The sequence below is a fragment of the Silurus aristotelis genome, assembly GCF_946808225.1.
Source record: "Silurus aristotelis genome assembly, chromosome: 23".
In the NCBI taxonomy this organism is placed as follows: domain Eukaryota; kingdom Metazoa; phylum Chordata; class Actinopteri; order Siluriformes; family Siluridae; genus Silurus; species Silurus aristotelis.
This window is the reverse complement of record NC_139596.1, coordinates 10,265,737-10,293,038: the sequence shown is the minus strand read 5'-3', so window position 1 is coordinate 10,293,038 and position 27,302 is coordinate 10,265,737. Positions and strand designations below refer to the sequence as shown.

Genomic DNA, 27,302 nt, shown 5'->3' with positions numbered 1-27,302 from the left:
CTCTTGCACACACAACCCCCGACCCTCCCTAGGGAAGCCTTTAACAGGATGTGACTCAATCCCTGTTTTGCCACTCGATGTGTGCAGCACATACGACAACACAGCACCGCTAGAAGATAATGTCAGTTTATTTAAACTGATTTGCACCAAAAACTTGTGTGTTTACTTTAGGCATCAGTAGAGAATATGGATGAAGATTTGGTCATTTCATACAACTTGAGTGTTCAAATGTAACAAATTTAGGGGAGGACAAATTATTAACTGATCTACTAGGACACCATACAAGTGAAAGTTTCCCTGTTGTAAGCAAATCAACTTAAGTAAATACGATATAGAACGTGCATATGACTATCATCAAATAAACACAGATAAGAAATCATGTGTTTGCACCTTTGACAAAGATCGTTTTGAGTTTTGGATGCTGCAAGGTGACTGCTTTATACAGCAGAAGAGATACTTAAAATCTTTGCACTGGGTTTTATATTACCCCGGGTTTGGCAGTGTTTTCACATGCGGGTGTGATACTGATTGCGAAAAGAAACTCCTTCTGTCGATACAGCACTGATGTAGCAGTATGGCTCCGCCTGACCATGACCCTCATATAGTGCCCTTCCCAAAACTACTGCCATGAAGTTGAAGGCGCATGATTTTATAGGATGTATATAATGCTACAGTATTATACATGTAGTATTGTGTGTGTATTTGTCTGAGCCACTGACTGTTATACTTCACATCTGCACATTGGAGCCACTATAGAAACAATTTCATGGCTGAATGACAATAAATTTCACTTCGACTTGTATTTTTTTTTCCCTGCATGATGATGCCCTTGTGCACAATTAAAGACAGATCCACCGAATACTGTACCATTGGGATGAACTGGAAAACAAGCCTCGTTTCTGACCTCACTAATGCCCTTGTGGCTGAACGAACACAATTCCTTCCAACAACATTCCGAAATCCAGTGAAAAGCCTTCCCAGAACCCTGGAGGCCAGGTTAGCAATGCAATGGTGGGACAAATTCCTCCAATATAACCTCCATGCCTTCAGAATGGGATGTTCAGCATGTACCTAGAGACCAGGAGCACACAAACCTTTGACCGTATACTGTCGCTAAACTCTTGTACCTATTGATTGGTCCACCCCTGAAACAAAACACAATTTCTAATACCATATAACGACCGGCAGTATTTAACCACAGACTCATTCACAAGTCCAAACTTACATTCCTGTCCCTCACTCCTTCACACCTACATACCTTTTATATACGTTTCATTATACCGAATTATTCATAATAGTTACTGAATAACGTGCTCTAAGTAGAGCTGAATAATAAGGCAGGAAGTTTTGGAGTTAATAGGAACATGAAAAACTGCTCAACAGCAATGGTAGACTTTGTGTAAAGCAAACATGGCCCGGGAATGAGTCGGATAAGATTGGCGAGCGAAACTCCAAACCTGCGTTTGACCTAGAAGGCTCAAGTTAATATTAAACCAACAGAGCAACTTTACAGACTGAAAAAAAAAAGGATTGAGAAACAGGGTTTTATTCACTTATGAACCCAAACATCTAACAAATGACATACGTTATAACATAATACATATATTTCTAAAATATTGCAAAGTATTACTGCGATGTGTTCATTTACAAGATTCTCTATTCGCTGCTTCTGACCAACTCGGTGCTCCGAGCACTAAAACTCTCATGTATATTTACTTGGAAGTCCTTTAGAGCCTTTAATTCTTTGATGTCATGCGCTTTAGCAACAGCCAAAGCTAATGTTTAACAAGAGAAAGTGTTTGCAAGCCTTCCTTTTAACTAATCCCTATTCAAATCTGTCATTACAGTCACTAAATGCCTTCAGGATTTTATTTGAGTCACTGCCTTGGGGTTCTCATGCCTCGTATCTACTACAACACTCGGATAAATGAGAGAGAAATAAATACGTTTTAAATATAAGTAATTTAATAAACAAAGAATTCGATGATCAGTGTTTCGATTTTGTGTTCTGGGAATCACGTCAAGGCTCTTAATGTAACCTGTTTGCTTCTTGTAAATGAATAGAAATCAATACAATGCTGGAAAAACACGGAAAACCAAATAACGTGTGGTTCCTGGAGGATTTGCCTTCAGAAAGATGATCAGTTTAACCGCTCGGAAAGGAAAGGAAAGGAAAGGAAAGGAAAGGAAAGGAAAGGAAAGGAAAGGAAAGGAAAGATAAGGAAAGGAAAGGAAAGATAAGGAAAGGAAAGGAAAGGAAAGAAGGGACTCGTGAACATCTATCAATAATCAGTCATTGGTCCACATAAAAACACAAAATATTAAAAATCATAACTCGTTTATGTAAATTCTGTATTATTGCCTATGCTTAAATATCTGCTATGTTAATATATCTTATAAAATATATACAAATCAATGAAAATCAATGCAAACTAATATGAATTGTAATATTTTTGCAAGGCATATGCACGCTTGACATGACCTTTACTGTACTCCCTGTCATTTATATCAAATTAATTACATTAATAAGGCTTTCAGCAACATGCATTGTCTCAAAAAAGTACTAATATAGCTTACAAAAAGTTTATATTTATCTATTTATAAAGTCTCTATAACTTTATCTCTGTATGTTAATCTCTGCTCGAAGTGTTTGTTGCTGCTGCTGAGTTTTTAACCTGCAACTTCTCCCAGAACCGGATGTAGTGTTTTAAACAAACAAACCAACAAACAATGTACAACAAAACTTATACTTTACGCTCGAAATGAGGATAATAATACTGTGTTTTCTAAATGAACCCGTGCACTTACATCCATAGCGGGGTCTGTGTGAAGAAGCGCCGTCTTCATAGTACATCCTGTCACCGTGCCCTCGCCTGGTCACACTCCCAGCATCAACCGCGCTTCCTTTCACACTCGAATCTCACAACCTACTCCAATAATTACTTTCAAATACAGTATGTCCTGTTTTTATAACTCTCTTCAAAAGCTGTGTCCAGTCATGCCTGCGGTCTGATGTGATCCACTTCTGCCATCGCCTTCAGACTCCGTCACTAACAGTTTCCTTTACTGACAGTTTGCTCTGGTCGACTCTCACAGAGAGCGTAGGGTTGAGGAGTCGCGATACAGCGCCATCTGCTGGTCAAAAGTTCAGGGGACATAACGTGCAAGGCCACAAACTGAGGACTTTTCAATACACGCAGCGTGTTTTTGAAAAGTCCTCAGTTTGTGTCCTTGCTCGTTATTCAGAAATAATTCAGAACCCTTCGTTTTATTCCCAATTTTTTTATGTGGAATTAATTTCACATTCCATGATCAATCAAAAATACAGATTTGGGATGAAATAAAATAAAAAATAGTAAGTGAAATATCACTGAATTACAAAGTTGAAAATGTTTTAGTTGTGACCATCGGAAATTTAACTCAGGAGCGTCTCTGTCCCTCTGGACATCTCTGGGCTGTCTTTGAGATGTTTTCTGTCAAATTCAATTAACTGGACATGATTTAGAAATGAATAGTAAGGACTTTCTACCACGCATTGCATTCAGAAAGAATTCAGACACCTTCATTTAAATTTTTTTTATATTTTCTATGTGACATCAATTTTACACTGTATGCCATATAATGGAGGTAAAAATAAAGATCTAGGCTAAAATGTATTTAAAAAAAAAAAAAAAGTGAGATATCACTGAAATATGAAGTTTACAAACTCTTGGTTGCGACCATTAGATCTGAGCTCGGGAGCATCCAGATTTCTCTGGACAATCTCTGGGCTGTCTTTGAGATGATTTTAAACGTTGGAGTTCATTTGTAGCAAATTCAATTGACTGGAGATGATTTAAAAAACGAATATGTCTATTGACGAGAGTCTAAGAGCTGAAAAAAGAACTACCAGGACTTTTCCTAGAGATGGCAAACTGATAGGAGAGATGGGAGAACTTCAAATATGGGTTTTATGGCAGAGTGGAAATGGAAATCTCTCCTGAGATTAAGACGAATCACAAAAATAAAAACACCCTAGCGACAAGGAAATGCAGGCTATAATTCAATAAATTTCTCCTGTGTGTGTGTGTGTGTGTGTGTGTGTGGGCGCGCGCGTGCCTGTGCGTGCGCGTGCCTGTGCGTGCGCGTGTGCGTGTGTGTGTAAATGGTTTGAGTCATGCCAGTAATTCAGGCCAGTTTTACTAATTGCCTTTCTCAGTTCTTCAGTGTCAGACAAATAAAATCCTACCTACATGTTAAATATGTTTGTATGCCCTTGTCTTGTTTATATATGTTTTAGACTTATATGTATATGTTGTTATTATTATTGTTGTTGTTATTATTATTATTATTGTTACTATTATTATTATTTATTTTTATTATTAACAGAGGTCAACTGGCCGGTGACTTTTGACAGAAAACAAAAAAAGAAAGTTTGAGAAAAACATTTAGTATGTTTAAATAGAGTAATGCAATTGGATTCCTTACAAATTAAGAGTACTTAATAACCAGGAAGTCAAACAGAAAAGGGGAAACACAAAGAAGGAAGCAGGACTATGCTATAGAAAAGATAACAATGCATGAAGTGATGACAACTTTGAATGACCAAAGTACTGCAACTATGGTTTAGCAATGTTGAAACGTATTTAAGACCTATGCCTTCTGTCCCATCACATTATCTAAGTAGCAATGGTCATTTGCTTAGTAGTTGATTAGTTCTGTAGTTTAATGACAGAAGTTATTTTTGTTATATATATATATATATATATATATATATATATATATATATATATATATATATATATATATATATATATATATATATATATATATATATATCGTTCACGGTTTAAACGCATTTTTTCTTTCGTGTATAGCGTGTATAAAGGTATAATTGTATTGTAAGTAATTTTAAGGAGATACACATTCAATATTTTAAATACACTATTCTATATTATGAAACTATATATGAACTGTGGGGTGATTATAACATGCAGTTATACTCACCACATATTGCATTGCACAATGATCAACTGCTAACTCCAAGCTTTCCTTATTTATTACATTAGCCTTATTGCTTTAATTTAAATATTCAATAAAATTATATTAAATCTAATTTTATTTTTATAGCGCTTTTAAAAATGTTTATCATTAGGGTGTACAGATGTCTTTTCATTGTTAATGTTAATTGACCATACTAGGCTCAGGTCTTATTTGACTGATCGCTATCAGTTTGTTGATGTAAATGGTGAGTTCTCCACACTCTCTGAGGTAAAGTTTGGTGTTCCACAAGGATCTGTCTTAGGCCCACTGCTTTTCTCTTTCTATATGCTGCCTTTGGGTTAAATTATACATAAACATGGTATTCGCTTCCATTGCTATGCTGATGATACGCAGCTGTATATTTCAGCAAAGCCAGATAAGAGAGATCAGCTTAACAACGTTGAGAACTGTGTAAAGGACATTAGACAGTGGATGCTTGATAACTTTCTTCTGCTCAACTCAGATAAAACGGAAGTACTTTTACTAGGACCACATGCAGCTAGAAGCATTTCTTCTTCTTCAAACTTTCTGATTATGTAGCATCTCTGGATGGTGTTTCTGTTTCAGAGTGTACGGCTGTCAAAGGTCTTGGTGTTATTATTGACCCTAGTCTTTTCTTTGAGTCTCACGTGAATAATATTACCAAGATCGCCTTTTTTCACCTTAGAAATATTGCAAAAATATATATATATAATGTCGTTACAGGATGCAGAAAAACAAGTTCATGCTCTTGTTACATCTAGGTTGGACTACTGTAACGCTTTACTGTCTGGGTGTCCGAGTAAGTGCATAAATAAGCTTCAGTTAGTTCAGAGTGCAGCAGCAAGAGTCCTCACTAGATCTAGAAAATATGACCACATCACTCCTGTTTTATTCAGTCTACACTGGCTCCCAATCAAATCTAGCATTGATTATAAAATACTACTTCTGACGTATAAAGTTCTTAATGGTCTCGCACCGCAATATCTAAGTGAACTTCTGTACCAGTATGATCCTCCACGCCTACTTAGATCAAAAGGTGCAGGCTATTTGTTGGTACCTTAAATAATGAAGACTACAGCAGGGGCAGATCTTTCTCTCATAAAGTCCACAGGTTTGAAACAACCTTCCAATCAGTGTTCGGGACTCAGACACAGTCTCAGTGTTCAAGTCGAGGTTGAAAACATATTTATTTAGTCAAGCCTTTAATCAGTAGATTTTTTTCTTAGGTAAAGGCGCAGATCTGGAGGGAATATGGATATAGAGTGTTTGGTGAACTGGGATATTTGTATGCTTTTGTCCCCTCACTCTCACATGTTCACTCAGGTTTGTTGACTGTGGTGTGGTGGGTCATCTCTTATCTTATCTCTTTCGATCGAGTTAAACATGCTCCTGAGGTTCCATTGACCACTGTTTCTGCCCCTCTCCCCTCCGTGGATCTTCCCACTTCGTCCATGCCTGCCTCTGGATAGTGTTCTCTTCAACTGGAGTCCACTCTGTGCAGCTTGGGACAGTTTCTCATCAACGCCTTGGGTGGTTCCATGAAATTCCGGAGTAAGAACGGGCACTTTGAGGATGGACTAAACTGTAGTTTACAGACTGCTACATTGATTAAGGACTACTTTTCGCTTCTGATCACCATCACTGTACCTCGCAACATCATATATCTGCTATAAATGGACATTTGGTGCAACCCAGATGAGTATGGGTTCCCTCTTGAGTCTGGTTCCTCTCAAGGTTTCTTCCTAATGCCATCTCGGGGAGTTTTTCCTTGCCACAGTCGCCACCGGCTTGCTCATCAGGGACAAACTTACTTATAGAGAACATATTCACTTTTAATCACCACATTATCTGTGTAAAGCTGCTTTGAGACAATGTTTATTGTTAAAAGCGCTATACGAATAAAAAATAATTGAATTAAATTTAATTAATGTAGCCAGAATATATATGTATATAAAATGAGTCATGATAAATATTGGATTCCTCAATTTTGTTTCTTTTATATCTATGTTTAGGCTAATTTAGTTTGGTGGTTTACATTGTTGACTTGTTGCATTCTAAACCCATAATTAATGCTTGAATATATATATATATATATATATATATATATATATATATATATATATATATATATATATATATATATATATATAATTTTTTTTTTTTTTTTTTTTTTACTAAAAAATACATGTGGAATGCAAGCTTATGCACCTATCTGTAATGAGTCAATTATCTAAGCATGAGTTGTTGTTTTTTTTTCTTGATGACAGAAAGTAATTTCAACACATATCTTTATTAACTTCACAAAAGTTGTTTTTTTTCCCCATTTTTTTATGTTCACAAATAATACACACAACTTAAAAAACATAGAGCAGCATAACATTTTGTTCTTTACTTCAAATCATTTGACTCTTTATAATTAAGAGGCCCAAGGAACACAAAATTGAGCAAAAAGACAGACTACATAGACAGATTTCATACGCACATGCAAGGTGGTCTGAGATGAAAGGTGACTCAGAGGATTTCTGGCTAAGGATTTGATTAAATCGCTGCTTCATTGCTAAATCTCTCTCCACTGACGTCCACCAATACAGTACTTATACACACATTCACTGCATCATACAGTATACACAATATTTTCCAGACAAATACACACACATTCATAAGCAGTGCATACAAACATGAGCTGACACACACCACAATCTACAGTGACATTATTTTGCATCCTAATAATGATAAATACTGCTTCAGCTATAATTTGGCTAAATGAATTATTTAGCTACAGTTTATTTTTTATTAGAAACTTCTACTTTAGAGACTGCATAGCTCTGCTGAGAGTAAAACAGCAGTAAGTCACTTTGGTTAGTCAGAGGCCAAATCAAAAATGGTATAGGACACTTTGTATTTTTATATATTGACACCTTCTCCTTCGTCTTTTTCTTTGTTCTCTTTTCTTATTTTTTTCCTTCTAGAGTTTACCATTATTGATATCATTCTTTTTATTTTACAAGAAAATGGATTGGCATCTTTGCAAAAATAGATGAACGTATTTGCTAAATTGTAAAACCATAATGCCAACAGTTATTAATGAAAGACATCAATCATATATCGCACATTGAATGTATCTTTGTCCAAAAATAATGGTCTGTGGAGGCACATAATGATGATGTAATATCCGAAATAACATGACTGATTTTAGATGAACACAAATAAAAGACACCATGAGTTAAAAATACTAAACAAATTAGAGCAAGAATAACTTATTCCAATCTAATATACTTTGAAATTGACTTGATAATGACTTCCAATCTCTAGTCCACGGTTATTTTTCACAAATGTATCCTCAGATCCTCCATTTTTTCAGGTCAGTAGTACATGTATGCTTGTGCACACGTGCAGTAACACCTCCAGTAACAATCGAATAATAAACTTCATGAACTTGAGTTGGTTTAGACTCAACAGACAGAAAATCAAACTGTTGAGGAGGTCTTTCTAAGGCTGAGGGTTACCAGGGTCATCAAAACTTATTAAAGCACAGTGTTATGTCATTAAAGGGTTTCTTTCAATGTTTTAAGTGGAGTTTGGTGGAATTTTTTGTTAATATTGTATTGTTCACTGCAAGTGACAGACATACAAAGGAGAGGCACAGGTTGAAAAGGCCAATAGTATTTCAGATATGGGTTCAGAAAGCCCGATTGTATTTCCAATTTGACCTCCCTGCCCCACCCACACACACTGTTAACACATTTGCCACAATTATTTCAATAAAGCAATGTTCAAAGCCCTCCACAAAGTGGGTAAAAGGAATGCGATTACTTTTTAGCATTTTAGATTAAAATCTTTTCCTCTGCTTCATTTGAAGTGTATGCACATTAATACTACACTCATTTTTTTTATACTGATATGAAACACCTTTTAAGGTGAGTTAATATAAATGTCTGTGATGGTATATTGTTAAACTGTGGAAAATCTATTTTATTTAGTCAGCAGTTAACTAAATGCTTACTAAACATAAAATCATTCGGACAGTGTATTGGCCATAAGTTATAAGCCAATTTAATAAATAATTAATTGTACAGCAATAGTTAGTCCGCTGAGCCCATGAGCTTCTATGAAATGCATGGTAGCTGCTTATTAAAAGGTTTTAAAGCATTTCCAAAAATATCAATACAGGCTTACAGCTTTATGCCATCAGCACACGCGAGTAGACTTGCAGCCTGCTTAAAAATACAGATTGTAATAAAGCGATCTACCTGTAAGACATTACTCATGTAATACAGAGTGTTAGGAAATTGATTTACAGCTCTCCTAGACTTTTGATCATTAACTGACGGTTTAACTATAACTGTCAGCACATTATTAGTGATGATTTTGTGGTTTTAGATTCTGCCTAGTACAGATGTGTGCTGTAATGCTCTGCATCATAAATATGATGCCCAAGAACATAATGACTCACAGTATCACTCTCTTTTTTTAAGGCTTAAGCATTTGCTTTTGCAAATTCTATTATAGCAATCATATTTCTCTTTTCGATTTCATGATTTGGCTTTTCAGTAAAAAAAAAAAATAAATAAATTATGCAATGAGAAAATGGATGAGAGACACGCTGGCTAAGTGAAGCTGTTGACTTCCTACATCAGGACGTTGGACCTTGTGTCCGGAAGCCGCAGTCCCACCAGACCGCCACACACCAGCACAGAGGATGCCAGCAGGATCGGGATGGCTTTAGTTATACTGACCAGAGAGCCAAAGATCAGGTTCCCTAGCACTGCTGCCAGCTTACACAAGGCGTTACAGAAGCCGAAACCAGTCCCTCTGAATATAAGAAAGAGACCAAAGCATTGCATACTTGTCAGTTACATTAGAGGTAATAGTGTTCATGTTGTTGTACCTGTTATTGTCAGTGGTCAACAGTGAAACAGTAGATTGCCCTGGCGTTACATTAACAGTATGTGTAATAGTATCTGTACTAGCATATGTGATCCTGCTGCAAGCTTGCGTGTCCCTGGTCCATACACACCTCCTGTCAGTAGGATACAGCTCTACTGTGACCACATCGAGTGAGTTCCAGGCAGAAATACTGAGGCCATTGTAAAGACACAGCATTCCGATCATCATGGCTTCACTCGTGCCAAACCACAGAAAGAAGCAGCTGATCCCAGAAAGGATCATGGAAAATCCTGAAAGCACAGAGAAATACAGTTTATCATAATAAACAATACTACACAACACAGGTACTGACAATCTTAAGCACACCTTTTGTACTGTAATACATAGAAATGTGAATATACAGATTACTTCCTAAATGACAATATGATCCAATTATTTTCTTTCCACATTTCCAACTGAAGGTGCATACTACAGGTACAAAAGAGCCTAGCACGAAAATACCAACATCACAATAAGGTTCAGTTTAATACAGTTTTCTGAGGTGGATGATTGGGAAAGATTAGGGCTATACTATTGAGGTAGTGTGATATACAGTAGTGTTTCAGGTTCAATAGTCTAAGATGGTGGATCTGTTTTTTGATACAATCCACAAGGTGTCGATTAGTTACTTAACCCTCATAAGGTCTTCGTTTCCTGTTTACAAATCTGGTCTTTGGGGTCTATATGACCCCAACAATTGATAGAGAAATTATACAAAAAATATACATTTTTAATTATACAAATAATATATATATTCTTCCCGTGGGCTCACCACCTGCAGGAGGGACCGTAAGGGATGGTGCTGTGAGGATTGGGCAGCAGTCGAAGGCGGGGGCCTGCTTAGACTGCTGCCCCCGCGACCCGAATTACGGATAAGCGGGAGAAAATGAATGAATGAATGAATATATATATTTTTTTGTTTACTTCTCATCTATTCATTAATGCTGTGTTTTGGGAGATATGAAGTACTTTTGTACCTATTTACCACACAAATCCTCAACTACACCATAAGCTTGCATATGAAATATTAATTTTTTATGAAAAAATCACTTGCTGGATTAATAGATTTTTTTTTGGCAAATGAAGAAAAAATATTGAGTTTTTTTTCACATTTCCCATTCATTTCAATGTGGGGTCATATTGACCCTGAAGACCAGAAGTGTAAAAATTTTTTTTACATACCTTCAGAACAACCGAATCAAACCCAGTTTTTTTGTGTGTGTATAGATAGATTATGTAGGAAAAGTCACAAAATATTATTCCACTCAGATGAAGGGAACCCTTTTTTTTAATCAAGGAAAAGTCGATTGGGGTCATATAGACACCAAGGACCAATTAAAGGTTAAAGGAACTCAGTATCACAATAGAATTGTGCATCACAAAGCTCATATACAAAGCTCTGGTGTCAGTATTTTATAAAAAAAAAAAAAAAAACCTCTAGATCTGTAAATAAAGAGTTAATCTTACCCAGCATGGATAAGCGCCCTGTTTTATCCATGAGCAGCGCCGACACGATGTTTCCTGGTAGCACTGCCAGTGTCCCAAGGAAGTTGACAAAATAGACCCAGTAGGCGCTGTAGTCATTATCAAATGTCATTTGACAACCCGTTTTGTTGTGAAAAAACGAGCTGTTTATGACTTTTGTGTTTATGAGTTTGTACTCGTCAATATCTGCACATGGAAATTTCAAGTCAATTCCATTAAATTTCTGAGTACTTATTCTAGCTATTATATTTTTGTCCTATGACGTTTAATATTGTAATTACAATATCAGATAAATAATACACCTATAATATGCCATATATGTAGTCTAAAGTGTTTATAGAATAGCTTCTATAAAAATACTATAATCCTTTTTAACCACTAATGTTTTGTTTGGTCTAGAAAACATACCTGTGTCATCGAAGAAGCTATCAATGATGGTGCAGTTTCGGAAGAATGATCCCACAGATGTTACATCTTCAAAGTGGCAGCTTTGAAATGTGGTGTTGATGAAAGTCACTGACTTAATTTTAATTTCTATAAATCTGTACAAGCAGTAAAAAAAAAAAATTACAACTTTGGACACAATACATGGAATATGATGTATAATGTTATTTAAAAAAAAAAAAAAGAAAGAAATACATTATTTATATATATATAAATATATATAAATTCAATCATTCAATATATGATTTTTAAACTATTTATTTGTATGATACAGCTGCAAATAAGTTTTTGAACACCTGTCTATCAGCTAGAATTCTGACCCTCGAAGACCTGTTAGTCTGCCTTTAAAATGTCCACCTACACTACATTTATTATCCTAAATTAGATGCACCTGTTTGAGGTCGTTAGCTGCATAAAGACACCTGTCCACCCTATACAATCAGTGAGAATCCAACTACTAACATGGCCAAGACCAGAGAGCTGTCCAAAGACACTAGAGACAAAATTGTACACCTCCACAAGGCTGGAAAGGGCTACGGGGAAATTGCCAAGCAGCTTGGTGAAAAAAGGTCCACTGTTGGAGCAATCATTAGAAAATGGAAGAAGCTAAACATGACTGTCAATCACCCTCGGACTGGGGCTCCATGCAAGATCTCACCTCGTGGGGTCTCAATGATCCTAAGGAAGGTGAGAAATCAGCCCAGAACTACACGGGAGGAGCTGGTCAATGACCTGAAAAGAGCTGGGACCACCGTTTCCAAGGTTACTGTTGGTAATACACTAAGACGTCATGGTTTGAAATCATGCATGGCACAGAAGGTTCCCTTGCTTAAACCAGCACATGTCCAGGCACGTCTTAAGTTTGCCAATGACCATTTGGATGATCCAGAGGAGTCATGGGAGAAAGTCATGTGGTCAGATGAGACCAAAATATAACTTTTGGGTCATAATTCCACTAAACGTGTTTGGAGGAAGAAAAATGATGAGTACCATCCCAAGAACACCATCCCTACTGTGAAGCATGGGGGTGGTAGCATCATGCTTTGGGGGTGTTTTTCTGCACATGGGACAGGGCGACTGCACTGTATTAAGGAGAGGATGACCGGGGCCATGTATTGAGAGATTTTGGGGAACCGCCTCCTTCCCTCAGTTAGAGCATTGAAGATGGGTCGAGGCTGGGTCTTCCAACATGACAATGACCCAAAGCACACAGCCAGGATAAGCAAGGAGTGGCTCTGTAAGAAGCATATCAAGGTTCTGGCGTGGCCTAGCCAGTCTCCAGACCTAAACCCAATAGAGAATCTTTTTGGAGGGAGCTCAAACTCCCTGTTTCTCAGCGACAGGCCAGAAACCTGACTGATCTAGAGAAGATCTGTGTGGAAGAGTGGGCCAAAATCCCTTCTGCAGTGTGTGCAAACCTGGTGAAAAACTACAGGAAACGTTTGACCTCTGTAATTGCAAACAAAGGCTACTGTACCTAATATTAACATTGACTTTCTCAGGTGTTCAAATACTTATTTGCAGCTGCACCATAGAAATAAATATTTTAAAAAATCATACATTGTGATTTCTGGATTTTTTTTTTTAGATTATGTCTCTCACAGTGGACATGCACCTACGATGACAATTTCAGACTCCTCCATGATTTCTAAGTGGGAGAACTTGCAAAATAGCAGGGTGTTCAAATACTTATTTTCCTCACTGTATATATATATATATATATATATATATGTATATATATATATATATATATATATATATATATATATATATATATATATATATATATATATATATATATATATATATATATATATATATGGGTATAGTAGCTGCCATTAGCAATATTTTAGTAATGAGCTGTCACAAATTCCCCTGCTTAGTGCACGCTGCATTTCCTGGAACAAGTCTTGCTTTCATATCTTTTTTTGTTTGCCATGTGAATTTGCTTTGTTCTTGTCCTGTTTCTCCCCTGTCCTGTTATCATTACGCCTGATTGTGTTCACCTGTTCTAAGTATGAATCTTGTTTAGTTTGCCATCTAATATTCTTTGTGTGCTATGGTTTTTCATGAAACATAGTATGGTGTCATACAGTACGTTACCAAAACGTTTGTCCTCAGTCTTGTTTCTCATGTGCTTGTGATCACCCTGGTTTCCTGTACTCTGACCACACTCTGACCACACTCTGACCACACTCTGTAATACATTTTAAATACAATTTAGACTATAGACTACTGTACCTGTCATTGATGAACACACCATTGGTGTGTATCTGGTTCTCTAATGTGAAGTTGAAAGTAAAGTCTTCAATTTGCTCATTATTGTGCCGCTGCACTTTCAAAGCATATTCATCTGCCTGAAGGTGCTTAATCACATCAGGGAACCACACAGACAAACCGTAGTACCTGCAATAAATTTGGCATTAAAATGTAGAGAGGAAAATCCATCAATCAAACACACTTTAAGATTCTCAAGAGGGCATTTAAGAGTGAGTACAGTACTCACCCAAATGAGAGTGTAAACCACACAATGGCCAACTTTATAGTATTATCTTTCACTGGGTAACTGAAACACTTCATAAGGGTCAACCAAATCTGTAAAAAAGAAAATAAGTATGGATTATATGAATTAGATCCAAACATGATATATATGTATAAAGCTTTCTTAAAGGTAGACCAGTCAGTTATTCTCACCCCATAAAGTTCTGTCTTCACTCGGAAAATAACCCTGGACACAAGGTTACTTGTCTCTGGGTGCATCTCCACAAACTCATCAATCTGCTTTGGGATTTTAATTCTATTTACCTACAAATATATACATAAAAAAAGAAACAACACAATTGTTTGCAGTTTATATAATGTTTTTTTTGTTTTTTTTGTTTGTTCATTTGGTTTTGTTTTCTTTCTTAAAATGCATTGTATTAACTGTATTTTGGGTTTGTATTTTTTTATTTACATTTTTGTTTCATTTGCAGGACTACACCAAAAAGTATACAATGAATAAAATAAAGAATATTAAATACAGAATATTGTGAAAGAACAATAATTGTAATATAAAATATTGTAAAATGCAAAATAATGCTGGAGCTATTGATTCTTTTTATTTGTTTTATTTCCGCATATCGAGGGATTGAATAAATGAAGAATGGAAGGAATGCAAACATTTGTTAAAGTCTGCTGAAATAAGTAGAACAGTTAAATAGATTAAATCTTTAGAAAATGTTAAATATAAGCACACATACACTCACTCATAAGCACGCACGCGCACACACACACACACACACACACACACACACACACACACACACACACACACACACACACACACACACACACACACACACACACACATCTGTATTACCCAAATGGGGTCTAACAAATGTAAACTATTCAATAAATTTTTTCCATTTGTGTAATTTTATTTAATCAATTTAATTTGTGCCACTTTAAATGCTTACTCAACAGTATCAATATAATAAAAAGTGCATTGCATTAATTAGATTTATTCTATTAAATTTTTTTATAAAATATTATAAAATACTATTTTAAATAATATTTTAACAAGCAGGCATTTCATTTGAAATTCATTTAAAAATGTATACTGTCCAAGGTTGATGATCACAAATGATGAGTAATGAAACTGTTAATAAAAAGACGACAAGCATTTTTATATTTTGCATTTCCTCCCTCTAACTGTACAGAAATTGAACTCATAAGCTGTGACTTAAAAACCTGTGACTCACTGAGCATTGTGAATTTTATATATTATATATATTAGGGCTGTAAATCAATTTAAATATTTAATCTCAACTGAATCGCACATTTTTATCTGTTCTAAATGTACCTTAAATCAATACTTTCAAGTTTTTAATACTCGCATCAACATGGGCATGGACTAATATGGATGCTTTATGCAAATGTATGTTGATTATTAGTGAAACCAAACTGAACATAGAGAATGAAGACAAAATATTCTTGTAAATGTTTTAAAGTAATTATAGTGTTTTAAATTACGTAAATCATCAGGACATCAAACTTTTGCTATGTTTCCACACGGACGGTTTTAATTGCCGGGTGTGTGCATCATGGTGTTTTTTTTTTTTTTTTTGCTCTGGGGAAAAAAAGGGATATAAGTTTCTGAACCATTGCCACAGTAGATGGCGGTAATGCTCTACTTAAGAATGCGAACCACCAATAAAGAGAAAAAAGAAGAAGAAACATGGTGGATTTTGGTGTTTGATTTGAGACTTGGCACATCAATAAAACAAAAGTTTTTTCGCTTTAGGTTATTATTATTATTATTATTATTATTATTATTATTATTATTTTTATTTTTATTTTTTTTTTATTTTTTTATTATTATTTTTTTTTATTTAAAGAAGTAAGGAGTAGAGAAAGAATGCCGTAAATAAATGCGTGTTGTGTTAAAGGTTTTAATTTCCCCTTTTTTTTATTTACTTGTTTATATTTTAAATAAAAAAAAAAATAGTCAAACAGAAATGTTTAAAATCAAAAATTACTTATTGTGAGATATTCTGCATCAATTAAAGTTAATCTTAATTATACATATTTAAATTAAGTTTACAAGTTATTTTCCATTAAAAAAAAAACAGCTAGTGCTCCCCTATCAACAACAGCTACTAGGCTAAAACAGTGAAGGCTAAGATTCCTATGATTCCTCCAAGGCATGTGAAATAAGTGTCCCAGGGCAGATACACTCAGAAAAAAACACTATTTGCCCTATAGAGATGAGCTCACTCACACCCATGGACGGCTGTGACATTGTCCAGAAATATTAGGAAGAATTTAGATAGATTTTATCTAAACTTAATTTAAACAAATATAAATGAGGTTAATTTTAATTGATGTATGGTAAAGAATGAAACTTTGGTTATGAAATAAGAATGGACATGGCAGTGGCATTCAAAATCAAGTGATAATTGATTTCAAACATACAGAACAGTGTATATTTGTATATTTAGGTACTGCAAATTATTTAGTAGGCTGCCAGTAATTCCAAAAAAGCACTGTACGCATTGGTTAGTGTGCATGATGCAGCTTTGACTGTCGCAACAATTTTTATATATTTAGTAAACTTTATACTAAATTTGCAGTAAGAATATTATTATGGTCGTCAACTTAATATTCACATCTGGTGTGTGTTAAGTTTTGACAAATACTGTCATCTCTCTTTAAGTTTAATTCCTGCAAATCTGTAAATGACACAAAACCTCTGAAAGTTCACATAACAAGGCAGGAGTTGAAGACGAGCCTGTTTCAGCTAAGTTATCGTGCTAAAACACTCCATTTATTTGTCAGCTCGACTCACAGTGAAGACTTTTTCCGGTTGTCCTCGTGCTCTCATGTTGGTGTCGTGAATCTGCTTGAGGATCATCCAGGCTTCGTCATGCTTCCCCACCTGAAGGGATTAGTGAGATTTAACACCTCACATGTGCTGGTTGAAGGCACCCGTCATAATTAGAAATATAACCATTCCTTAATATTATATAATATTATAATCTTTATGTGGCACATTGAACTGCAGCATAAAGACAAAATGTGAGTCATGATATGCAACACTTTTACATTTATTAAAGGATAACTTACTGCTGGTTATGTCACAGTGCTGTGCTGGAAGGTTTATTTTAGCACAGTTATTCTAATGTGTTTGCTATCTATATTAACAACTTGTATCAAAATGTAAAGAGATCTAAAATGTGTGTAATTATTGATACAGTTATGTTTTCTGTTAGGAGACATATCTAGAGGGAGTCTCTAGTGTTATTACTATGTGATAAGTCTTTTCTGGCATGGAAAAATCTTTAGAATGGTAGGTTTTATGTTTCTAGTTAACATAAGATAATTTGTTTATAATTAATTGTAATTTGTGAGGGAAAAAAAAATTTATAACTTATTTTGTGTATGTTGTAATCAATATTCCTAAAGAATTTAAAGTGAACTGAATGAAACACTTATATAACTGCACATTGAACTATTACAATAAGAAAGTTTATTCCTAATTTCCCTACCTCTAGGTAGAATCTTGGACTTTCTGGCATGAAGGTGAGAGCCACCACGGAGCAGACACATGGAAGAGCACACACCACTACAAACACTCTCCAGCTGTGGAACTGATAGGCTGAACCCATGCTGAAGCTCCATCCTGAAGGATATAGAACATGGTCAGAAATATAATCCTAGAACACTTCTCTTGTGCAGTATGTTTTTTTTTTTATAATAAGCTAATAATGTAATAACAACTGAGCAAAATAAGATCGACAGGCCTCTTTTGGTGTGTTGGAATTTGAATGCTCAACCTTCCTGTCATTGTCAAAAACTTTAATTGTAGAAGCATCTTAAACAGCTTGTACCTTGTAGACAAGAACACATTTATTATTCCGAACAAGCTGCAACCTTCGCTATAAAGATATCATCATGGAATTGCTATAAATCATGGCACACTGTCTGAGGATTTTTTCATGATTCCAAAAACTTTAAATGTAAAATGAATTCACATTAAACTCCAGACTCAAAAGTGCCAAAACATTTTGTTACAGGCACAAAGGTCTAATAGAGGGATAGACAAAGTACCGAGCAGTTAAGGATAAGCCGCCAGGTCCAAAATTTTAAGTAGGGTAACATCAACTCTGTTTCTCCAGCCGGTCTGTGACTCATAATTTAAGCAAATTTACCTTAATAGACTGAAGAGAATTTTACTACAAAAGAGGAAACAAAGTGAGGTTGAAAAGAGAAAGCAGGACAGTGAGAAATAATGTTTATACAGTAAAAAAAGAAGAATATTCCAGGGAAGAGAATCCTAAGCCAAAAATGTATTTGCCATTATCTACCATTAGCTTTGACCCCTAGACTTTTTATTGTCTCAGGTGTATAGAATATTATAAGTGCATATCAATTTGACATCAGAGACACTAATGGCTAATTGATTAAATCTTCTACAGAAAATATTCCTAATATGGATCATTAAAGTGATGATTAAATAAACATCTTCAGTGGCCACTGTGTTCCTGCATACAGAGGGAAAATGTGCATCATGCAGCACGAGGTGAACAGAGTGGTTATTATGATGTATTTTTTAAATAAGAGGTTTGCTTTTTTCTGCTCTCACTTAATTCAAGAGTAAAATTAAAATTAAAATTAAAAAGTGTACATAATGACAGATATGTGAGGGGAGTTGTTTACTATATGCAAAGAATAAATTTAGTTAGCATAGTATGTGATGGCTTTCCTGAACTCAGTATAGTACTAAAGGAAAAAGAAAAGGAAATATAGCTTTAATATAAATATACCAAAATGTATACATATTAAAATTGTTTACTGCTCAATTTTTTATTAATTTGAATCTTCATATGAATTTGCACTATATATATATATATATATATATATATATATATATATATATATATATATATATATATATATATATATATATATATATATATATATATTACAAAGGATGCCATACTGAAGAATTTGTTGTGTATAAATATAATATAATATAATATAATATAATATAATATAATATGCATGAATTAAACACTAATGTAATTAGTGATTTTATTTGAAATAAGGAGCTGTTGGATGGTCAGAACATGCAGAGCTCTTTAACAATAGGGGGCATCCAATATGTAAACAGAGTGTCGGATCACAGAATCAACCAAAAGCCACACACACACACACACACACACACACACACACACACACACACACACACACACACACACACACACACACACACATCCAAACATTAAAGCAACAACAGTAACATTTTCAAAAATGTATTTTTTAACATCAATATTACTAGTAATTTGTCACATGAAATGACGCACTCAATTGCAAACTATTCTACTTTGATCTACATCAGTTTCTGTCTCATCAACTGAGGTACTGTAAAGGTCATTCATATTACAATATACTTGTACACATGATATCCCTGAATACTATTCACATGCAACATGGATTTCAAACCTAACACTAGTGTTAATGAATAATTACTAATCACTTTTTCTTTCTGTAAATTTATATTTTATCTCTATTTTTTACTTATTATATGTCCTTGCATCACAGATTTTTGAAAAAATCTTCTTCTTCTTCTTCTTTCGGCTGCTCCCATTAGGGGTCGCCACAGCGGATCATCCGTCTCCATACCACCCTGTCCTCTATATCTGCCTCTTTTACACCAACTACCTGCATGTCTTCCCTCACCACATCCATGAACCTCCTCCTTGGCCTTCCTCTTTTCCTCCTACCTGGTGGCTCCATCTTCAGCATTTTTCTACCAATATAATTCATGTCCCTTCTCTGCACATGTCCAAACCATCTCAATCTCGCCTCCCTCACCTTGTCACCACAACATCCTACATGTGCTGTCCCTCTAATAAACTCATTTCTAATCTTGTCCATCCTCGTCACTCCCAACGAAAACCTCAACATCTTCAGCTCTGCTACCTCCAGCTCCACCTCCTGTCTTTTACTCAATGCCACTGTCTCTAATCCATACAACATCGCAGGTCTCACCACAGTCCTATAAACTTTCCCTTTCATTCTTGCAGATACTCTTCTATCACAAATCACTCCTGTCACTCTTCTCCACCCACTCCACCCTGCCTGCACTCTTTTCTTTACTTCCCTAACACACTCTCCATTACTTTGCACTGTTGACCCCAGGTACCTGAACTCCTCCACCTTCTTCACCTCTTCACCCTGCAACCGCATCACTCCACTGCCCTCCCTCTCATTCACACACATGTACTCTGTCTTACTCCTACTGACTTTCATTCCCCTTCTCTCCAGCGCATATCTCCACCTCTCCAGGCTCTTCTCAACCTGCTCTCTACTCTCACCACAAATCACAATATCATCTGCAAACATCATAGTCCAGGGAGACTCCTGTCTGACCTCGTCCGTCAACCTGTCCATTACCACTGCAAACAGGAAAGGGCTCAGGGCCGATCCTTGATGTAGTCCAACCTTCACCCTGAACCAGTCTGTCGTACCTACTGCACACTTTACTGCCGTCACACTGTCCTCATACATGTCCTGCACCACCCTCAAATACTTCTCTGACACACCTGACTTCCTCATACAATACCACAACTCCTCTCTCGGCACCCTGTCGTACGCTTTCTCTAAATCCACAAATACACAATGCAGCTCCTTCTGTCCTTCTCTATACTTCTCCATCAACATCCTCAAAGCAAATAAGGCATCTGTGGTGCTCTTCCTCGGCATGAAACCATACTGTTGCTCACAGATGGTCACCTCTTCTCTCAGCCTGGCTTCCAGTACTCTTTCCCATAACTTCATGGTGTGACTGATCAACTTAATTCCCCTGTAGTTACTGCAGGTCTGCACATCTCCCTTATGCTTAAAGATCGGTACCAGCACACTCCTTCTCCATTCCTCAGGCATCCTCTCCCCTCCCAGAATCCTGTTAAACAATCTGGTTAAAAACTCCACTGCCATCTCTCCTAAACATCTCCACGCTTCTACCGGTATGTCATCTGGTCCAACCGACTTTCCATTCTTCATCCTCTTAATCGCTGCTCTCACTTCCTCCTTACTAATCCTATCTACATCCTGCTTCACCAACTCCACATCCTCCAACCTTCTCTCTCTCTGATTTTCCTCATTCATCAGCTGCTCAAAATACTCCCTCCATCTTCTCAACACACTCTCCTCACTAGTCAACACATTTCCCTCTCCATCCTTTATTGCTCTAACTTGCAGTACATCCTTCCCAGCTCGGTCCCTCTGCTTGGCCAATCGGTATAAATCCTTTTCTCCTTCCTTAGTGTCCAACCTCTTATACAGTTCCTCATATGCCTTTTCCTTGGCTTTCGCCACATCCCTTTTAACCTGCTGCCGCATCTCCTTGTACTCCTGCCTACTTTTCTCATCACTCTGTCGATCCCACTTCTGTTTTGCCAATCTCTTTCCCCTAATGCTCTCCTGCACTTCCTCATTCCACCACCACGTCTCCTTGTCTTGCTTTCTATTTCCAGATGTCACACCAAGTACTTTTCTAGCTGCCTCCCTCATCACTCCTGCAGTAGTTGCCCAATCATCCGGCACCTCTTCACCACCACCAAGCCCCTGTCTGACCTCTTCCCTGAACCTCACACTACACTCCTCCTCCTTCAGTTTCCACCATCTTATTCTTCTTTCAAACCTTACTTTCCTCCCCTTCTTCTTCGCCTCCAAAACCATCCTACAGACCACCATCCGATGCTGTCTAGCTACACTGTCCCCCGCCAACACCTTACAGTCTCCAATCTCCTTCAGGTTGCATCTCCTACACAGAAGATAATCCACCTGTGTGCACCTTCCTCCACTCTTATACGTCACCCTATGATCCTCCTTCTTCTTAAAATACGTGTTCACCACTGCCATTTCCATCCTTTTAGCAAAATCTACCACCATCTGCCCTTCCACATTCCTCTCCTTAAAACCATACCTACCCATCACCTCCTCATCACCTCTGTTCCCTTCACCTACATGCCCATTAAAGTCTGCCCCAATCACCAATCGTTCTTTCCTAGGTACACCATCTACCACTTCATCTAATTCACTCCAGAATCTTTCTTTCTCCTCCATCTCACAGCCAACTTGTGGAGCATAGGCACTGATGACATTTATCATCATCCCTTCAACTTCCACCTTCACGATCATCACCCTATCAGAAACTCTCTTCACCTCCACTACACTCTTACTGTACTCTTCCTTCAGAATCACCCCTACACCATTTCTCTTCCCATCCACACCATGATAAAACAGTTTAAACCCACCTCCAATGTTCCTGGCCTTACTCCCTTTCCACTTGGTCTCCTGAACACACAACACATCTACCTTTCTCCTCTCCATCATATCAGCTACCTCTCTCCCTTTACCCGTCATAGTACAAACATTTAAAGTACCAACCCGAACCTCTACTCTCCTACACTGCTCCTTTTCCTGCCGTCTCTGTAGACGTCTTCCTCCTCTCCTTCTCCTCCTTCGGCCAACAGTAGCCCAATTTCCACCGGTACCCTGTCGGCTAACAATACCTGTGGCGGTCGTTGTTAACCCGGGCCTCGACCGATCCGGTATGAAATTCTCATTTGTGATCCGCATATTTGATTTGGCACATTTTTTACGCTGGATGCCCTTCCTAACGCAACCCTCCCCATTTACCCGGGCTTGGGACCGGCACTAAGAGTGCACTGGCTTGTGCCCCCCTAATGGCTGGGTTTGAAAACTGCACTATATTTCCTGGTATATTCATACAGCAGTAACCCACTCCTGTGCGGGAGTTAAATGCATGGGTTTTTTTTTTTTCCAGGGCTGAGGGAAGCTATAGCAAGGAAATGATGAGCTCTGAATAAACCCAGTGACAGATCTAAATGAGTCTTTGATCAATTATACATAGATGGATAAGAGTGGGTGTTGAACACACAGTGGGTGATGGATGATGGGATCTTTTACCCTTAGTGTTGTGTGATTGGTGGAGTCTGTATTGAAAGGAACAGAGAGAAAACAAATGACTACATGTATCATCTTTGTGTATGTATGTGTTTTTGTAATAGGCTTCTGTGTGAGACAGAAGCTGACAGAGCCAGGCAGCTCATGTTACACCATGGTTTTGGAAATCCCATTGCACGAATTATGTACATAATTGACTGAATGTATGAATGAGTGAGTTGGCAGCAAAACTTTTTTTTTTTTTTTTATAATAGTACATGATCAAGAAGTAGTGAACATCAAACCAACACACTGCTGCCTGAAATACATCCCTTCTCTCTCTCTCTCTCTCTCTCTCTCTCTCTCTCTCTCTCTCTCTCTCTCTCTCTCTCTCTCTCTCACTCTCTCTCTCTCTCTTTCATTATTTCTTAACAATTATATAACTTGACAAAAATACAAAGGTTTACATTATAAAGCCAAAAATATGTAGACACATGACCATTACATCCACATGCCCATGTTGAAATTTTGAATTCAACGGTGATCATAAATTTGTGGTGCCAACAGACTCCACTTTTCAGGAAAGACTGTCCATTAGACTTTGAAGTGTGACTGTGGTTCAGGAACTGATCTTCGATAAGAAGGTTTGCAGTGGAATCACCATTCCATGTTATCCCAAAGGTGCTCTGTAGGGGACATATTTACACTAATGGGCAAATTAACATAGTATTCTATATAGTAAAATGTTTTGGGAGATGGAAAGAAACCTAAAAATCTAGAGAAAAGTAACCTAGACAGTAACCCTACACTCTGACAGAACTCAAGAGTAATGGCAAATCAAAAATATGTTCTTCTGACTGATCACCTTTATCTATTGACACAACTTTGCTGATTGGAGTGGTCTTTTACCAGGATGACTCTGCCTCCCAGCATCTGCAGGCTCATTGGAATTGTTTGATGATTATAGAAATAATGTAATTATGGACTATGGTCTACACAATCGGCAGATCTAAACCAAATTGAACGTCTTCTGGAAAGTTTGAAGACACAGAGATTTAGAAGCACTATTTACCAACATCAACAAAGAAACACTAATATATCAAGATTCCCATAATTTGTATATAATATTTAGTTTGTACGTTAACAAAACGTCACATTAGTTATAAACATGTTCCTTGTGAAAATATCTCCAAGTACTGTGATATAATATTTTACCATTGCAAGCAACCTACTGCAGGCTAAATAAAAAAAAAAAAACCTGTGTTGAACTGTCCTCCCTCCACGACCTCCAAAAAGCAGAAAGCAACATTTTTCCATTATCTAAAGAATATCTAGCTGATTTTGCTGATCTTTTTTAAATTTAATTTATTTATTTTTATTTCAGGCACCATTTTATTTGTATCTGTATGTGTGTTCTTACAGACACTTAATATTGTGCCGAAGATGACAACAAGTACGTGCATTTACCCATGTAAATGCAAGTTAATGATGCAGTACAGACCTGAAACATAATGAAGAGAGATAGTTAATGCTTTCCATTCACTCACTCGGTGAGGCAGTTTAAGCTGTTTCAGGTGCTGCTTGTGTAACTTAGAGAGCGCCTCATAGCAGAGGAGAAAACCAGTGAGGAGCGTGTAATAGACTGTTTAAGACAAATTAGGTGGTTAACACACAACCATCCATCACCAGCATAGCCATATGTGTTAGTGAGATATCTCGCCATTCTGGGAGCTTTCCTTCATACTGCTCTATTTCTGTTGATCATAGAAACAAGTAGGATGAGCTGTAATATGCTTGGCACGTACCCAAACACAGCTGCATTATAGGCAGCGTAGAGATAAAAGAGGAAAGACAAAAAAACACAGAGAAAGAGAAAAAAGAGCCCAGCTATGACTAAACCATCATAGCATAACTACAACTGGTAATTTTTTACTGTTATTTTAAACGAGGAGAAAAAGTCGTTACTCTCCTATTACTGTAAAGTAATATTTCTTCCTATCATATACAATCTGCCTGAACTCCACTAATTCAGTGCAGCTTATTTCAAGATGAAATCTTCATTAATCATTGTGTTTCACCTCCTTCTACAGGGACACCCGCATCCTTTCAAAAACCTGCAGCACACTTGGCCCTCATTAATCACTTAACCTAAAGCTCTGCAGCCACACACATACTTATTCTCCTCACTGGCAGCCGGACAGAGGCTCAGAATGTGACCCAAAGTATGTATGTTGGCAATGAGCAATATTTGGATTTCTCAAAATTATTTCATCTTTATTAGATGTGCAATAGACCTAAAGCATTTGCGTTATATTTGTATGTGTCAGTTTAATTCTACTCTTAAGCTGCTGTATGTATTATAATTTAGATTTGCAGATTTCATCATTATAAACACTTTTTAAAATACTATGCACCATTACCTTCTCTACTTACCATAATGAGGTATGATAGCCCAGGCCATGGCAGACGCATAGATTTCCCCAATCATCCAAAACATGCAGAGCCAGCTCAGATGCTCGCCACGCTTTTCTCTCGCCAGGACTTCCGCATAGTAAGAAAACACAATTGGAACCGTTCCACCAATCCTAAACCAGACAATAGAAAGTAATAATAATAGTAATAATGCTCATCATTTGTGAGAGTTCAACATGAAGTTGCTTCTTTATACCTCACTTGGAAAAAAATGGCATCATATGCACAAATACCCTTTAAACAATTTATTATATTCAAATTAGTTATCATTAAAATGCAGTCTTTAGTTTTTCCAAGATTGACTTTGTAAAGGTTTTTGTTTCAACACTGACCGTGTATCTGCACTAAGTCCCTATGTACTGTTGACATGGCAGGCATTTTTTTAAGGGAACAATAAAACACAGTACTAAACTAACAGTTAGATATCAGCATATTTTATGTTTTTTCCCCTTAATTGCTTGTCTTTTCTTATGACTTAAGACTTGTGTGAAGTGTAACATAATCCAAACTTCATATTTTTATAGTAGTTTTTCATAGCGTTTTTAAAATTGTGTTTTTGCAGTGTAAAGAGATACAGTTTAGATTTTCAGGAAACTCTAATTAGAGTTGCAGTTTATTTCATTTCAAACTAATTATAATGTTTAAAAAAGTCTTCCATTTGATAAAAAAAAATTCACAATTAATTTACATACATAACAAACCTACAATTTGAATGACAAGTGCTGCAGGTAGAAACCCCCAGACTGCTTTAGCTGTGACAGAAACTGAAAATCAAGCAAGCAGCACTGCAGTGGCTATTGATCTCAGCAGACAAAATGTATTATCTGTCCAAAGAAACACTATTATCCAAAGCAAGCAGAAGGCAGTTTCATTTAGGAAAAATTTGATAAAGGATCCCCAAAAGACAATTTCTCATGACACCTTCAAAAAGCTAGTGTCCAGTCTGACAGAAATGAACAGTCAATATGGTTTAGATGTATGATATATATTTATTTAATGTGTCTTGCTTGTATATTTTTTGTCCTGTGTACCAGTTGCATATGATATGTCATGCTAGATTTGTCATGCCATGTTTTTCTCAACAGAAAATACGAATATAAAATGACATAAGTTTAGTGGTCAAAATGCAGAGACCAATCACATTTAAATTACAGTTCTGCTACATTTAAAAGTTATTGTATATACCGTAATTTCCGGATTATTAAACACACCCAAATATAAGCCGCACCCACTGAATTTTACAAAGATTTTTATTTTGAATAAAGTCTGTCTATAAGCCGCAGGTGTCTAAATTGAAACTAATGAACATTACACAGGCTTTAATGAAAGACAGTGTCTGTTACACGGCTTGTATCTAAACAGTAGCCTACCAAGAAAGTCATTGTTCACTGTCTTCCTCCTTCCTTTCACAACTATTTCTCACGGGAGTTTATCTTTTGGCATTGTCGTGCCTTTAAAAATCACAATCGGTGAAGCTTTTCTCCTGATGCTGTGCAGCTCAGAACACAGGTCAA

At 36.6% G+C, this 27,302-nt stretch overlaps 2 protein-coding genes across 2 annotated transcripts in view; both read right to left on the bottom strand.

The window, feature by feature from the left end:
• The window catches only part of iqgap2 (IQ motif containing GTPase activating protein 2), a 50,154-nt gene extending 47,042 nt beyond the window's left edge, over positions 1-3,112 (bottom strand). The window contains exon 1 of the mRNA XM_083526793.1: positions 2,809-3,112. Coding sequence (XP_083382919.1) covers positions 2,809-2,854 — 46 coding nt within the window. The 5' untranslated portion in view covers positions 2,855-3,112. The remainder of the gene's footprint in view (positions 1-2,808) is intronic.
• A 4,166-nt stretch (positions 3,113-7,278) lies between these two features.
• The window catches only part of sv2ca (synaptic vesicle glycoprotein 2Ca), a 32,007-nt gene continuing 11,983 nt past the window's right edge, over positions 7,279-27,302 (bottom strand). Inside the window, exons 4-13 of the mRNA XM_083526676.1 lie at positions 25,750-25,901; positions 17,889-18,022; positions 17,189-17,278; positions 14,554-14,664; positions 14,366-14,454; positions 14,101-14,265; positions 11,824-11,957; positions 11,398-11,601; positions 10,022-10,181; positions 7,279-9,816 (exon numbers count right to left, since the gene is read on the bottom strand). Coding sequence (XP_083382802.1) covers positions 9,633-9,816; positions 10,022-10,181; positions 11,398-11,601; positions 11,824-11,957; positions 14,101-14,265; positions 14,366-14,454; positions 14,554-14,664; positions 17,189-17,278; positions 17,889-18,022; positions 25,750-25,901 — 1,423 coding nt within the window. The 3' untranslated portion in view covers positions 7,279-9,632. The remainder of the gene's footprint in view (positions 9,817-10,021; positions 10,182-11,397; positions 11,602-11,823; positions 11,958-14,100; positions 14,266-14,365; positions 14,455-14,553; positions 14,665-17,188; positions 17,279-17,888; positions 18,023-25,749; positions 25,902-27,302) is intronic.